Genomic DNA, 16,240 nt, shown 5'->3' with positions numbered 1-16,240 from the left:
GTATAAGTATGGTCAGAGTACCAGGTTACATTTGAGTTATGCGTATGATCTTCCATTTCTATTTATTTTTGGCTACATACACTACCGTTCAAAAGTTTAGGGTCACTTAGAAATTCCCTTATTTTTGCAAGAAAAGCACACAGTTTTTTTCAATGAAGATAACATTAAATTAATCAGAAATACACTCTATACATTGTTAATGTGCAAAATGACTATTTTAGCTGCAAACGTCTGGTTTTTAATGCAATATCTACATAGGTGTATAGAGGCCCATTTCCAGCAACCATCACTCCAGTGTTCTAATGGTACATTGTGTTTGCTAATTGTGTTAGAAGGCTAATGGATGATTAGAAAACCCTTGAAAACCCTTGTGCAATTATGTTAGCACCACTGTAAACAGTTTTGCTGTTTAGAGGAGCTATAAAACGGACCTTCCTTTGAGCTAGTTGAGAATCTGGAGCATTACATTTGTGGGTTCGATTAAACTCTCAAAATAGCTATAAAAAGAGAGCTTTTGTGAAACTCGACAGTCTATTCTTGTTCTTAGAAATGAAGGCTATTCCATGCGAGAAATTGCCAAGAAACTGAAGATTTCCTACAACGGTGTGTACTACTCCCTTCAGAGGACAGCACAAACAGGCTCTAACCAGAGTAGAAAGAGAAGTGGGAGGCCCCACTGCACAACTGAGCAACAAGACAAGTACATTAGAGTCTCTAGTTTGAGAAAGAGAAGACTCACAGGTCCTCAACTGGCAGCTTCATTAAATAGTACCTGCAAAACGCCAGTGTCAACGTCTACAGTGAAGAGGCGACTCCGGGATGCTGGCCTTCAGGGCAGAGTGGCAAAGAAAAAGCCATATCTGAGACTGGCTAATAAAAGGAAAAGATTAATATGGGCAAAAGCACACAGACATTGGACAGAGGAAGATTGGAAAAAAGTGTTATGGACAGACGAATCGAAGTTTGAGGTGTTTGGATCACACAGAAGAACATTTGTGAGACACAGAACAACTGAAAAGATGCTGGAAGAGTGCCTGACGCCATCTGTCAAGTATGGTGGAGGTAATGTGATGGTCTGGGGTTGCTTTGGTGCTGGTAAAGTGGGAGATTTGTACAAGGTAAAAGGGATTTTGAATAAGGAAGGCCATCACTCCATTTTGCATCGCCATGCCATACCCTGTGGACAGCGCTTGATTGGAGCCAATTTCATCCTACAACAGGACAATGACCCAAAGCACACCTCCAAATTATGCAAGAACTATTTAGGGAAGAAGCAGGCAGCTGGTATTCTATCTGTAATGGAGTGGCCAGCGCAGTCACCAGATCTCAACCCCATAGAGCTGTTGTGGGAGCAGCTTGACCGTGTGGTACGCAAGAAGTGCCCATCAAGCCAAGCCAACTTATGGGAGGGACTTCTGGAAGCATGGGGTGAAATTTCTCCCGATTACCTCAGCAAATTAACAGCTAGAATGCCAAAGGTCTGCAATGCTGTAATTGCTGCAAATGGAGCATTCCGAGACGAAAGCAAAGTTTGAAGAAGAGAAGTATTATTTGAAATAAAAATCATTATTTCTAACCTTGTCAATGTCTTGACTATATTTTCTAGTCATTTTGCAACTCATTTGATAAATATAAGTGTGAGTTTTTATGGAAAACACAAAATTGTCTGGGTGACCCCAAACTTTTGAACGGTAGTGTATATGTAATTAGACTGTTACATTTAAAAGAGATATATATATTGTCCTTATTGAATTGGAGTTCTTACCATCGCTGCATGTGTACAAATTGGTTATCTCTACTAGCAATAGGCAGTATCTTTACAATTAAGTATCTTTACAATTATGTATGAAGAAAGCACAACTTTTTTTTTTTTACAGAAATGTATATTTGGGGAAGGATGCAGTGCACAACAATACAAAGATCGCCATTAGAACAAACCGTTCATACATTGAGTTATCTAAATATAGAACGCTTCACATTCCAGGACCCCACAGACAAGTACAAAAGAGATCATTTAAAAAGAAAGGGTTATAAATAGGTCAATTTTGCCCCAAAATATAGATTTCGAAGTACAAAAAGTACAGGAACATTACTGCAGCTGGTGACGAGATCATGATTACGGAGCATCACGTAAGGTAAGACCACACATGCGGGTAAACCTAAATTGGCAGATGCACGGGGGCACAATGTTAACAATTCCTTGGTCTGGTATATGGAAACGTTAAGGCACTGACTTGTCTCAGAACAAAAGCCGGTAAACACAATAACGTGTGAATTACATTTAACACATGTCACATTCACACAGCAATGCCAGTGGGGAGAGGGCACTTTGTAAATTGCCTATAATCTGATAGTTTTGTGCGCCAACATCTCAGCAGCATGACGTCATTCAGCACAAATCTGCTGTATTAGGCCCAGTGCACACGGCTGTGGCTGTGTGCTCAGCCCGTGATTAAGAGGCAAGGTCGGCCGCGGACAGTCACCCGCATTTGCGGGCCCTGCTCCCACTATAAAGTATGGAAGCACAGTCCGTGAAATCAAAAATAGAACATGTCCTATTTTTTACGGATATCAAAATTACGCTCGTGTGCATGGGGCCTTAGACTGGGATGCATCAAAAATCACAAATCATGGGACTCTTTGGCAACTAAACTTTGAGCAGCACTATGGCGTAATGCACATTTACATTATTTACCGGCTGTTCTCCTGTTGCACAGGGACTATAAGGGTATATTCACATGTGGCAGATTTGTTGCAGAAATTCTGCGACTGTCCAATTTATCTGAATGTGGCTTGCAGAAACAAAAGACACATTCAGATGAATGGAATGGATTTTTCAGTCTTAAACTTCTGCAGTAAGTCTGCAGGGTGTGAACATGCTCTAATGCTTCCAAATAAACCAACTGGAATGGGAAAAAATCCCTACTGCAATGTCATGGAAGTATCCATTATCGAGGAATGTTTAAGTAACTGAGCTCTCCAAAGGTCAAATAATCCACAAGTACAATGGATCGTATACCTACGCCAACACAATGCTCACATCTTTAAGGCCGAGTCTACACAGGGCATCATGATCAGATGTTAGTTTTGCAAAAACACAAACATGTTTTTTTGATGCAATAATGGTGCCCTTATCAACTGCACAACTAACATCTGGGCCCAACTATGTGTGAACGAGGCCTAAGGCAATTAATGGGGTTCTTCAATTTGGGAACTTCTGCCCTTATATATGTTCCCCATCCATACCAAATGTCGAATCAATGAGAAATTGTGGTCATATTTCCAATGTAGTTCTACAGCTATCTATATAGGATGTATCCAAGGCAGACCAGGTGGTTTGGCTTCAAGGGCAGAGGTGGCCAAAGTGTAAAGCCCCTTTAACATGTAATGAGTAGTGTTAAGGATGGAGTAAGAAAGGTCTATTAAATCTGAACTTTTATTAGACCTCTATGTGTACTCTTCACAAAGAAGACTTCTCAGAATGGGGCTATCAAGTCATCATAATACTTCCAAAAGATACAATATACTGAATCGTTTTCGTTTTCCCTTATATTTGGATTGGAAACTCGTGGTAAATCTACACTTAAAAGGAACATTCCAGGTAAAATTGCTAAACGGTGCTATGCCCAATGGAGGGCCTGAGGGGGCGGTGCATGACTCCGGAATTCAAAGAACACTAAATAGACCAGTCCTGCTCGCTGCCTCAGGCCCTGCTCGTAGTATAAAGGTATCAGTTTTGCCTGGAGTGTTTCTTTGTTTGACTTTTGTTCATAGATTGGATATTTGCAATGAGAAATACAATTTTTCCATTTATTACATGACTGTAAAACAAATTTTACCTAAACATTATGTTGACATTTTTAAAAGAAAAGTGAAAACACAAAACCCTGCACCAAACAGGTGGTCAATAAACCTACATATATTTCAGTATCGTTTCATTTTCTCTTGGAGTCATAGCACAGAGGTGAGCAGGTTGGGGCACGGAATTAGTCTCGGAATTAGTTGCGCGGCTCCAGTTTTAATCAATGAATATTAACATTTGTGCAGATTTTCCACCTTCAAAAGGTCTAATAAAAAAGAATGAATAGTGTCCTCCACAAATGAGACTTTCCCCGAGCTTTCTGGGACTACGGCTTTACAGTTCATTGCTAGCAAACTGGGCAAAGCACAGTCTGGAAAGCTTTGTGGCTGAGACGTGTTCATTTTTCACATAACGTAGGCTTGGATCATTCCAATTCAGACAATTTACACGGCCTTCGGAATTCCTGACCTCGCTCATGGATCCATTTATTTGACACTGCGATACAAAACAATTGCTATGTTGAATGGAATCTATAATTAATATGATTATTTTTATCACATCACTGAAACAAAAAAAAAATACAATTTCTTATATGTTTCACTTCACTTCACGTTTTGTTTTCTAAAAATAGAGAAAACCATATCTAAAAAAAAAACAAAAAAAACACAAAAAAAAAAACGGGCCACCCCATACAGCAAAACATCTGCAATAGTCAATTAACACAAAACGCTGCAGTTTTATGCAGCAGCATTAGCAAAATGTATTTAATACTCACCCCATTTACTGCCAACTAAAACAGGACATGCTGCGTGCCTTGTGCTATAATCTCCTTCTCCACTTTCAAAGAGATTATACCAGAAAACTGCTGTTCCCTACAAAGAGACACACATTTGCCAGCATGATTATCTTTTTTTTTTTTTTTTTTATGCCTTAAAATACAATAATTAAGAGTATGTGCCTTTTAATAAGATCAAGTCTAAACAAATCACGCATATGACCTTGTAATGAGAAAAAAAATTCAGAAGGTCTTCATAACTCTGGAGAAATATCCACCATGGCAGAACAACACGTAACATCCTGAAATCCCCATGATGGATGTAGTCTTGGCTTCATGATGACAGAATGCCTTGGTTGACTCAAATATCCTTGATCCATTCAAATATATACAATTTTATGAAATATATCAGGCACTACAGTATTCTTGGCCCAATAAAAACATTATACCTTTTTAGGGTATACTGCAGCTCCTACTTCTGGAAAGACTGTAGCGCCACCTGCTGGCACATCACTCATCTGCAAAAGTAAAATATTTAATTATCTACTTCATTTTATGGACAGATGCTCAATTACATTTTCTGATCACATTGATCAGCAGGTCAGGATCAGTCATATAAGCATTTGTTTCCAGAAACAATACTATGCAAATCTGCCTAAATCCAGGACAGACTAAACGAAAGAATGTGCAAACAAAAAAAAAAATTGAATAAAAAAAAAAAAAAAAAAGAAGAATTTGTTTGTTTTTTTTATATATTCCATATGCTTTTCTTGCTGTTTCTCGGTTTATTCTCTGTTAGGCCCTGTTCACAGAGTTTTTTTGCAGGCAAAAAAAAAATTGTAAAAAAATTAAATCTGCCTCAGAATTCCTTCGGGAATATTGAAGCCGCCTTTTTTTTTTTTTTTTTTTTAATCTAATGCAAGGACCACGGGCAAAAAAAAAAAACCCCGCTCAAACTAGCCTAAAGCCACTTGGCAAAAAAAAACAAACAAAAAAAAAAAAAACCTCTGCCTCCCATTGAAATCAACAGGGGGCAATTTTGGCCTTTTGTGGCGATGATTCCGATGCAGTTTCCGCATCAAAATCAGCTCCAAAAATTTTTTTCTAAAACTTTAATATCTATAGATATAAAATAATGCCATACTACCTATTATTGAAAAAGACATGAACTCCTAAATAATATTGGGTGAACTGTAAACTACACGTAGTACTTTCTTATAGTGTGAACGACAAGGACACCATCCAGCTCCATGTCTCCTGGCAGGAGTGGTCGGATATCACTCTTGCCGGGGATAGAGAGGACACTGTCATGTAATTACATTGTTGAGTTCTCCTCAGAGCAGAGGGCACATTAATTGAGCGTTGGGACGTGAGTACATGCGTAAAAGGAAGAGGCTGGATGGGTAGTCCTAATAGGACTACTGTGTGAAACTAGGGGGGCGGTTGTGACTAGACTAGTATGGGGTAGGGCTGCTGTGACTACTGGGAAAGTTATGGGGGCAGCTTTGACGGCTGTGATGACTGGGGAAGTGGAGAGCGGGGATCACAATTTTTACTACTGGAGAGGGGAGCCTCAAGTGACATGCAAGGGTCAGATTAAAATTGGAGGAGACCCCATATAGCAGAGCCAACAACTCATTTAAACTTCAAAATACAAAGCCACACGCAGCGCTACAGTGACCATTGTGGGAGATGAACGACAGAAAAAAGATCCAACGTGACCATGCAACCTGGCAGAGTTTGTCGGGTGGAGACTAGCGTACAATCTTTCCACACACACATTTCTAGCTATGTGAATGGGCAACTTTAGTTAATAATCAGTACAGGCATGGAACGTTTGGGCCAAATACATGGTATGACTGGCACTTCATTCGCCTTATACACAGATACAGTACTGGCATAAAATCGAGTAATGGACTAGTAACTTACATAAAACAGCCAAGTGGCAATTCTGTTGCCTGTACCAAGCTCTTTAAAAGCATCGGGTTCGTCTTTCTGTGGAACACACAAGAATAGTTTAGTGCGCCACCTGCATTTTAAGAAGTGTTCTGAGCCACATGCATTATTATTCATATCATCATCGGAATATACGGAAATCTCGTTTATATAATTATTGGGCTCCAATCTCCCAATCTCTAATCGTAATCGGGTTACAGACATTCAGAAACATGCTTCGACAAAACATTTACAGATGAATTATGGATTAGAATCAATGCACTACATCCAAACATTCAGAAAGGAAAAGATCTTCTAAAGTCTCATTTTGATTGATGTTTTATTAAAAAACCAATCTATTCCCATTCTACAAAACCACCACGAGTTCAAGAAAAACAAAGGACTACAAATGAACATAAGGGCCTTGTCAGTATTTTGAGTATTGCATATCCATTTGCTCTTCGTGGTTTTATAAATTGTTCTACTGAGACAGATTAAATGACCAATTTTAAGATTTACGTTGACACACAAGTATGGTGGCATCACTGAAAACAGCAGTCCCATCAGCTTAGGTAATATTAATAACGCGTGCTATTGCAGTAATTGGTATGAGCACACAGATGGGAGTGCTGCTTGCAGGATTCCTGGAGCGTTACTTGCCCGTGCAAAGTCAAAGTGGGGTTCATATTGTCCTCCCATGCCATAATTTGCCACCTGAAAGAGATAAAAGACAATACATGGGAAGATTTATCGGTCCTCAAAAATATAAACTTACCCTTCCAAAATCAAAATGGGGCTCATATTGGCCTCCAACACCATAGTTGGCCACCTATGAGAAGAACACAGTGGGGAATGAGAGTGGATAGACATTGTTAACATTCACTATGTGGAATCCATATGACCTTCACAGAATTTGAGCTGCTTCGAATAGAGAATTCAAGAGGAGGTAAACAACATGCAGGCTTAGTTAACGAAAGGAGATGTGTTTTTTTTTAATGATGTCCCAACTTCAGGAGAGATCATCAAGCTGATCTGTGGGGTCCAACCGATGGGCCGCCATCGATCAGCAAAAGGAAGGGGCCGCAGCACTGTCCATCTGCCTGTGTCGGATACTGTTCTAGTGAATGGAACCTAGTTGTGGCCAAGCTACAGTACCCGACAAAGATACTAGAACGAGACTGGTGGGGAGTTGAGAAAAGGCCCATTCTTTTTGCTAATTGCAAGGTTCCCAAGTATCAGATCCCTAAAGATTACACAATGATGGCCTAAACTTAGAACATCCTTTTAAAACCAAATAGAAGCACAATAAATCTACACTCAGACATGACAAATAGGTGGTAGGAACCAGGGCAATGTCCAAATGTAGTTAGTAGGCTCTCCCCATAACTATGCTAGTTTCCTCCATGAACTCCAGATTTCTTCCACATGTCAAAAACACTCCTCCTATAAAACATGCTCGAATGTTTATGTGAGTGCTTGACATAGAGATAGACTGAGCCCCCACTGGGAACAGGAACAGATGTGTCGCTCTAAATTATGTTAGCGCTATAGATCTTCAAATAATCAACATATTGATCTGCAGTCACCCCTCAGGATACATTATAGACCAGACGATAAAGATGCATTTCAGCGACTTTATAATGTACCTACTAATAAGTATTAATTGTAATAATAGGATTCTATGCTTTTATGACAAATACTCATTTCGTATTTTCGGTTTGTTTTAGATCTTTTTTTTGTGTTAGAACATGCACTCCATTAAGTTGAATTTTTTTTACATGAACCTTATACGTTATAGCTCTGTGTGTGCGTGCGCGCCCGCGTTGTATTGGCCACTAGAGAATTTTGAAATTGTTGGCTTATACTCATCGTATACAGAAAATACAGGGATCCTTGGGTGATAAATGCTGAGAACTTAACTTAAAGGGATTGTCTGGCTTCAGAAAATTAAAGGGTAACTGAACTTTCAAAAGACTTTGGACATGTCAGAAGTTTTGATCGGTGGGGCTCCGAGAACCATGGATCGCTAAAACAGAATCGCTCGGGTGAGCACTGTGCTGCTTAGTTTCTGATCGGCTTTCCCACGGAAAGCCAAGCAAGTTGTGTACAGACTATCGCGCCTGCGCACCACTTGCTGAGGAAAGATGATCAGAGACGAAGCAGAACAGCGCTCACCCGAGCGATTCTGTTTTAGCGATCAGTGGGGGTCTCAATGCGCAGAACCCCACCCATCAAAACTTCTGACATGTCAAAATAACACGTCAAAGAGTTTTTTGAAAGTTTAGTTACACTTTAATGTTAGGTTTTGTATAATTAAAAATCATACCATTTTCCAATATCCTTTTTGTAATAATTCCTCCCAGTTTTCAAGATCTCTGCTTGTTGTTATTCAGTAGGAACATTAATTATTTGCTTCCAGTAGATACAATTCTGTCCATAGTCATGTGATGGATACACAGGTGCTGGGGTTGTTAGACACAGACATGAGACACATACTGTAACGAGCCGTGCACCGGTGTGTACATCACATGACCATGGATAGAAATTTTCTACTGAATGACAACAAGCCTGAGATCTTGAAAACCATGCAGAATTAACACAGAAATTATATTGGAAAATGTGATAACTTTATTATGCAAAAAATATTAATTTTCAGAAACTGGACAAGCCCTTTAATGTACTGAAAGGGTTTGTCTCACGAAGAATATAGTTTATAGTTAAATCAAGCTAAAAATTCAGATTTTTTTTTGCATTTACATTTATAAGCCTTTTTTTTTTATATCACCAGGTCTTCCAGAAACGAGGTAGCATTGCACCAGCTGCTGTTTCTATTCTATAGCCTTTCTGTGTCCACCTCAGTAAATGTGCCAAGGTGGACACGCATGCTCAGTCTTGCTTCTCTCTCTGCTCCTCTGGATAAGCGGAAGGATCCCTGGTGTGGCGAGCCAGCTGCCTCTGAAGCTTTAGCATTACTGCAATGGTGCTTGATCAGCATCTTCTCAAACAAGCAGAGTAGACGCTGTATCATTTCTGAAATATCAGAATAATATTTTCCATTGCTCGGCTCCGTCATAGAAAGACTACGAAAACACTGGAAGTGCCAAACCATTCCATGGTGGACACCATCAGAGAGACATTAAATCATCAGTGTGGAGTAGAAGAGAAACTCCAGTAAAACACGATCATGGTCACCTTTTTGGCCATCACTCACTCACCCCCTCTCCCGGAGAGTTCCTACCAACCCTTGGCATCTTCCATATCTGGTCACCGCGCTGCTCTCCCTGTAATCCTGCCACAGACTCCTTTGCTTCTGCTCTCCTCTGGCATTCGTAGTGTGTACTGACCCCTCCTCCCTTGAAGGGCCAATGAGCGTCAAAATCCACCCAGCTTTCCCTGAGTACATTAGGTACCCTCCCCCATTGCGCTTTGCCTGAGCATTTAGTTTTTTGTTTTTTTTTAATCAGTTCAATTTTATTCAACAAACTTCACATTATTACAGGTCATTGTACGTTCTCATACAGTGTATAAGCAAATTTCAACAGACCCAATTATTTATATCCAACCAAACATTCCCTTCCCCCCAACTCCCCCTTGTATCCCCCCAGCCGGTCTTCTCGATACCACTTTTCCAATCCTCTCTCCTTCTCTTCCCCTTTTCCATTCCCCATCTTATACCTGCTCTCCGTATGCACCCCCCCGTCAGTGGCCCTATACCTGAACGTGTGACCTTAGTGTCATTAGCTCCGCAGAAGCATACCCAGATTGATCAATCCACCTAGCCCATTGTTTTTCAAACTTGACCTTGGACTCCATCTTGGAGTATATCCTATATTCCATCAGAACCTGTGAGTTAAGTGCCCCTATGATTTCTTGTTTTGATGGTGGCTCCGCATCCAGCCAGTGCTTTGCTATTCCTTTCCTAACTTGATACAGTATTTTAGCGATTGCCAACCCTGACATCCTATCCCCCTCCAAATCTCCAACATACCCTAGCAGCATTACCACAGGATCCCATGGAATCTGTACCTCAAACACTCTCCCCACTAGCTCCAATATTTCCATCCACAGAATCCCCAACCTCCCGCATGTCCAGAACATATGAAGGATGTCTGCTTTTTCCTCCGGGCACCTAGGGCACTTGGCATCTGCTCTTAATCCCATTTGTTTCAGCACCCACGGGGTCCTATACACCCTATGTATCAGAAACAACTGCGATCTTCGTTGTGCTACATTAATGGACAAAGTACATGTTGCTGCCAATACCGCCTCCCAGTGGTCTGTTGTAATAGGACCCACATCCCTCTCCCATACAGCTTTCACTGGTGCCATAGGATCCCCCAGATGTTCCACCAATAACCTGCGATAAACCAATGAAATTAATCCTTTTGACGTTACTGCTTTTGCAATATGCTCCAACACCCCCGCTGCATGCATTGTCATGTCTACACTGACCGCTTGTGTCTGCACAGCGTGCCGAATCTGCAGGTACTGATAGAACATGCGGGAGTCCAGCTGAAACTCCTCCCTTATTTGCTGAAAGGATTTGAGTATGTCTCCCTCGTACAACTGACTCAATCGTATTATGCCTTGCTGCTCCCACCCCTGCATCCCTTCCAATTTACCCAATTCCCCCAGATAAGCATTCCTCCAGAGTGGTGTATATTTAGTGCATTCTCCTATCCCCAGCAATTGCTTGCACTGCCACCACACCTTGTGTATGAGAAGCAGAGTGGGTCTGGTACTCGCCATCTGTTTATAGCTGTGCGCTTCCAGTCCTACCAACGGGTTCTCCCCCCCCCCCAGATATGATAGGATGCGCGCACTGGACCCCCATGTCTCTTCCTGCTCCCACCCCCAGAAATGCTGACATTGGGCAGCTAAATAATACACCCAAGCATTGGGCACAGCCAGGCCCCCCTCCTCTTTCGGCAGCTGTAATTTCTCCAGTTTAATCCTAGGTACCCCCTTCTTCCATACTAGGTCCCTAAAAAGGTTATGCAACCTCCTGAACCAATATTTGGGGATCCATACCGGGGAGTTATGTAGGACATACAGCACCTGGGGCATAAGGATCATTTTAATCAGATTCGTCCTACCCAGAGCCGATAGCGGTAACTTATTCCACGCCTCTACTTTGGCTTTTATCGTTGTTAACAGTGGCATTACATTAAGGGACATATAATCCTGTGCTTTCGCCGTCACCCTAACCCCCAAATACTTAAACTCCGTGACCACCGGTATCACCACCTCCTCCTCCCCAGTCTGGATAACCCCCGGGTCCATGAGCATTAGAGCCGATTTTGACCAATTAATGAGTAATCCTGAATATTTCCCAAACCGCTTAATTAGGGCCATCACTAACGGTAGTGTGCGCTCGGTATCCGCCATGAATAACAGCATATCGTCTGCGTATAATGCAATTCGTTCCTCCACCCCCCATATCTCAACCCCTGAATATGTTCATGTTGTCTCACTGCGCACGCCAAGGGTTCCACCGACAACAACAATGGAGATAATGGACATCCCTGACGCGTTCCCCGCTCCAGCGCGAACTGATCCGATAGCACCCCATTCACCCTTATCTTTGCTGTCGGGGCTACATACAACAACTTTACCCATTTTATATAATTAGGGCCAAATCCCATTTTCTCCAGAACGGACAACAAATATTTCCACTCCACGCAATCGAATGCTTTAGCCGCGTCTAAGGACAGAATGGCTCTCACCCCATGATTATCCGGCAGAACTTGTAAATTCAAGAACAGCCGTCTCAGATTCACCGCCGTCGATTTGGATGGCATAAAGCCGGCCTGATCTCCATGTACCACCCCAGCCACTACCTTAGCTAGTCGAAGCGCCAATACTTTCGCCATGATTTTAATATCCGCCGTCAGTATAGAAACTGGTCTATAGGAGCCCGGGATCCTTCCCCTCTTTAGGCAGAACGACTATAGTTGCTTCGTACATTGTTTCCGGAAGCCGCCCCCTATCAAAACTATCTAAAAGAGTGGCCAATAACTGCGGTGCGAGCTCCTCCCCATATTCCTTAAAAACTTCCACCGGAAGACCATCCGGCCCCGGCGCCTTTTCACTGGCTAGTATCCCTATGGCTGCCTGGAGCTCCTCCAGAGATATGGGCTCCTTCAATGTCCCTCTCTCCTCCCCTCCCAACCTGGGAAGTTCTATCTCCCCTATATACTCTTCCAGCTGTTGAGGTGTGTGCTCTGCCCTAGAGGCATACAAATCCGAGTAAAACTGCTGAAAAACTTTCAAAATCTGTCCTGTATCCGTCTCCAACTTCCCCCCCTCCCCTTTAATAGTGTGTATGTAATTATTCTCCCTCTGAGCCTGCGCCATCCTTGCCAGTAACCGTCCAGTGGTTTCCCCCTCCTCATAATATTGGCGTTTTAAAAACATCCTTTTGTTATCTGCCCTCTCCAACTGATGCTGTTTTAACAACCGCTGCGCCTCCACCCAATGCTTCAGTGTGTCTGGTGTGTTATCTATTATATGTAGCCTTTCTGTCTCTGTTACCCTTTCCAACAGCGCTTCCCCTAATTGTCTAGACCGTGTTTTTACTGCCGAAATGTGCTGGATGAACACCCCTCTCAGCCACGCCTTCATCGCGTCCCACAGTATCTCTTGCGGTACCGTTCCCGAATTGAATTGAAAGTATTCCTTTATGAGGTCTAAAATTTGTTTATGATCTATCAACTTCAGCCAAAAGGCATTGAGCTTCCAGCACCCTTGCCCCCGCCCTGTCCTCCCCTCTGTCTCTACCTTCATTAACAAAGGAGAATGATCCGATAACGCTCTTTGCAAGTACTCTATCTGGGCTACAAATGGTACCGTTGCCGGTGAGCACAAGATTAGGTCTATCCTGGATAAAGACTGATACGTGGAAGACGCACAAGAATACTGAAAGCTATTTGGATGTTTATCCCTCCATATGTCCCGCCAACCCATTTCAGCAACAAGATGGCCAAACGCTGTTAAACCTCCCCCTGTCATGCCGAATTTATCCATATTGGTATTCAATACTGCGTTAAAATCCCCCATCACTAGTAACGGCACCTCCGGGTACCTAGCCAGTTCCTCCACCACTTTCTTGATACATCCGCTAGAAAATGGAGGGGGGGACATACAACACCACCAACACACAATTCCAATGATACATCGTACAGTGTACCCCCACATACCGCCCCTCCCCATCCTGGAAGGAGTCGTGACATATAAATGGCACTGCCCTATGTATGAGAAGACTCACCCCCCTTGAATATGTAGTATGATATGAATGAAAACTATGGCCTACCCAGGCCCTATGCATCATGGAGACTGAATCCCTAGTCATATGTGTCTCCTGTAGTCCTATCACCCTCGACTCCTGTTTCCTAATAAAATCAAATACCGCCTGTCGATATTTCTGGCTTCCCGCAGGCCCCGTACATTCCAGGACAAACAATTAAGTGATCCCATCATCCCTCAACATATCCCAACACATCCTATCCTGTTCTCGTAATTTTACATATCCGACCGGCTGGGTCCTCTTTCCCTCCCTCCCCTCCCTGTAACCTCCCCCGTAAACCTACCCCTTTCCAAGGGTTGGGGCGACAGACCGTATCTGCCATTTCCCATAACAAGCGTCGGCAGGTCCACTCCGCCCACCGTACATTCAACAATACCATAACTCGTTATTCACTTTTCCCGCGTAACTGACCATCCCTCCCGCTGCCTTTTTCTTGCAAATAAACTACCATCCCTTAAACATATCGGTACCCCTCAATGTCCATAAACACATTCCTCCTCTTCCGGTCTTCCGCGTTCACCGCAACCATGCCCTCCAACTCCAAGTCCGAACATGACCAGAAACCCTCAATGCCATATCTTGCAATTTTCTACGACACCTGGTTCAGTCCCGCATCCCCAGCCTCCTTTTGTCAGCCGGTCTGTTCCGGATCAACGCCGTCCCTCTGCCTCCGCCGGTCTCAGCTGACTTTCATGGCTATCCAACCATCTAACCGCTTCTCTCGGTGTCTCGAAAAAGGAAGTTGTGCCCAGCGCCACCACTCTCAGACGGGCAGGATACATCATTGAATATTGCACTTGTAACGCCCTTAGGCGTCTCTTTATATCCATAAACTGTGATCTTTTCCGTTGTACTTCCATAGAGAAATCCGGGAAGAAGGACACTTTCACCCCATAAAAGGAGAGGTCTTGACGTTCTCTAGCTTTCCTCAGGATCTTGTCTCTATCTTTATAATGTAAAATCTTTATCAGCACCGGTCTCGGCGGCCTTCCCGGAGGGCCGGGTCTGGTCGGCACCCTGTGCGCTCTCTCCACCGCAAATAAAGGGGTCAATTCCTCTCTGCCAAATGTGTCTATCAGCCACTTTTCAAAGAAGTCATCCGGATTCGCTCCCTCCACTCTTTCTGGAACCCCCACTAGGCGAACGTTATTCCGTCTCAGCCGATTTTCCATGTCGTCTGTCTTAGCCAGCAATGTCGACACTGCCTGCGAGTGTGCCTGTACATCCTGCTTTATGTGAGGAATCGCATCCTCCATGTCTGAGACTCTCCCCTCCACGGCAGTGGTGCGTTCCGCTACTTTTTGCAAATCATTCCTGAGCAGCAAAATGTCCTCCTTCAATCCACCCATCTGGCTTGCTAAGGTATTAAGGACCATAGAATTTTGCTTCACCGCTGCCAAAATGTCCTTTAGGGAGGGTTCCTCCTTCCTTGCTCCACTTTTCCCTCCAGCACCTGGCTGATCCTGCATGGCGCCACTCATCTCCTCCTCCTCCTCCTCCTCACTTCTCATGTCCCCCGCCAAAGGAGAGTACCTGGATCCATAAGATGAGCCTCCAGCTGCCTGATCTCCAGCCGACTTTCGCTGCTGTGCAGCCGCCCCCCCTGCTCTCGGCGTGCGGGCGAACCTCTCGAGCTTCTCCACTACTTCCTGCCGGAGGCCTCTATTGCGGCCTTCCTTCTCCTCGGCGCCATCTTGAGCGCGGGACCCGGGACTCGCTGGCGGCGACTTCTGCTTCTTTGAGCGCGTCATTATGGACGGGCACTCGTGCTCCTCCACCTCTAGACTCTGGTAGGACCCTGGGGAAGCTGTTTTCCCCGAATTTTATGGGATATATGGACCTTATAGGATGAATACAGCAGGAGCTCCGGTCACACACGTCCTCTCACATTCACTGCTAGGCCACGCCCCCCCTGAGCATTTAGGTTAATCTAGCTTGCTAGCAGTACTCTCCTATGTTTTGTATTTGGGTATCGGTTACCAACCGTTCCTGAACTTGACCTCGCCTGTCCTTTCCTCTACCTAACTCTAAGGGCCTGTCTGCTCTGACCTACACTTTCGTTCGGACCTTGCATCTGACTATTATTGTATCTTGCCTGTCCACGTCGGCTGTTGCCAACGGAGACTACTTTGGGGAACGCGAATGTGGATTGTCAGTCAGACCTTCTTGGCCAGCATCAGTGCCTGATATTAGAAATGCCCGATGGTCACAAATTCCCACAGACACACCAAAATAGTGTGGAAATCCTTCCCGGATAAGTAAAGGCTGTTAGGGTTGCAGTCAAACGTGGCAGATTTTGTTGTAGACATTTTCTGCAACTGAAAATCAGTTCCATCCATTTGATTGGACAATGCAGAAATCCATTCACATGCTGCAGAAACAAGCCCATTCAGATGAACGGAATAGATTTTCAGTTGCAGAA

General features: G+C 43.5%; 1 protein-coding gene across 5 annotated transcripts in view; it reads right to left on the bottom strand.

The window, feature by feature from the left end:
* Window positions 1-3,796: 3,796 nt before the first annotated feature.
* Window positions 3,797-16,240, bottom strand: part of P4HA1 (prolyl 4-hydroxylase subunit alpha 1) — a 47,292-nt gene continuing 34,848 nt past the window's right edge. For 3 of the 5 annotated variants that reach the window (XM_075841541.1, XM_075841539.1, XM_075841540.1), the window contains exons 11-15: window positions 7,288-7,341; window positions 6,507-6,572; window positions 5,027-5,095; window positions 4,578-4,674; window positions 3,797-4,297 (exon numbers count right to left, since the gene is read on the bottom strand). In XM_075841541.1, coding sequence (XP_075697656.1) covers window positions 4,227-4,297; window positions 4,578-4,674; window positions 5,027-5,095; window positions 6,507-6,572; window positions 7,288-7,341 — 357 coding nt within the window. In that variant the 3' untranslated portion in view covers window positions 3,797-4,226. Of the gene's footprint in view, window positions 4,298-4,577; window positions 4,675-5,026; window positions 5,096-6,506; window positions 6,573-6,612; window positions 7,227-7,287; window positions 7,342-16,240 lie in introns of those variants that run through there. The other 2 variants (XM_075841543.1, XM_075841542.1) reach the window with 2 other exon arrangements.

This window comes from Rhinoderma darwinii, chromosome 11, assembly GCF_050947455.1.
Source record: "Rhinoderma darwinii isolate aRhiDar2 chromosome 11, aRhiDar2.hap1, whole genome shotgun sequence".
NCBI lineage: Eukaryota > Metazoa > Chordata > Amphibia > Anura > Rhinodermatidae > Rhinoderma > Rhinoderma darwinii.
Note: the sequence above shows the minus strand (reverse complement) of the source record. Positions and strands in the feature narration are given on the sequence as shown.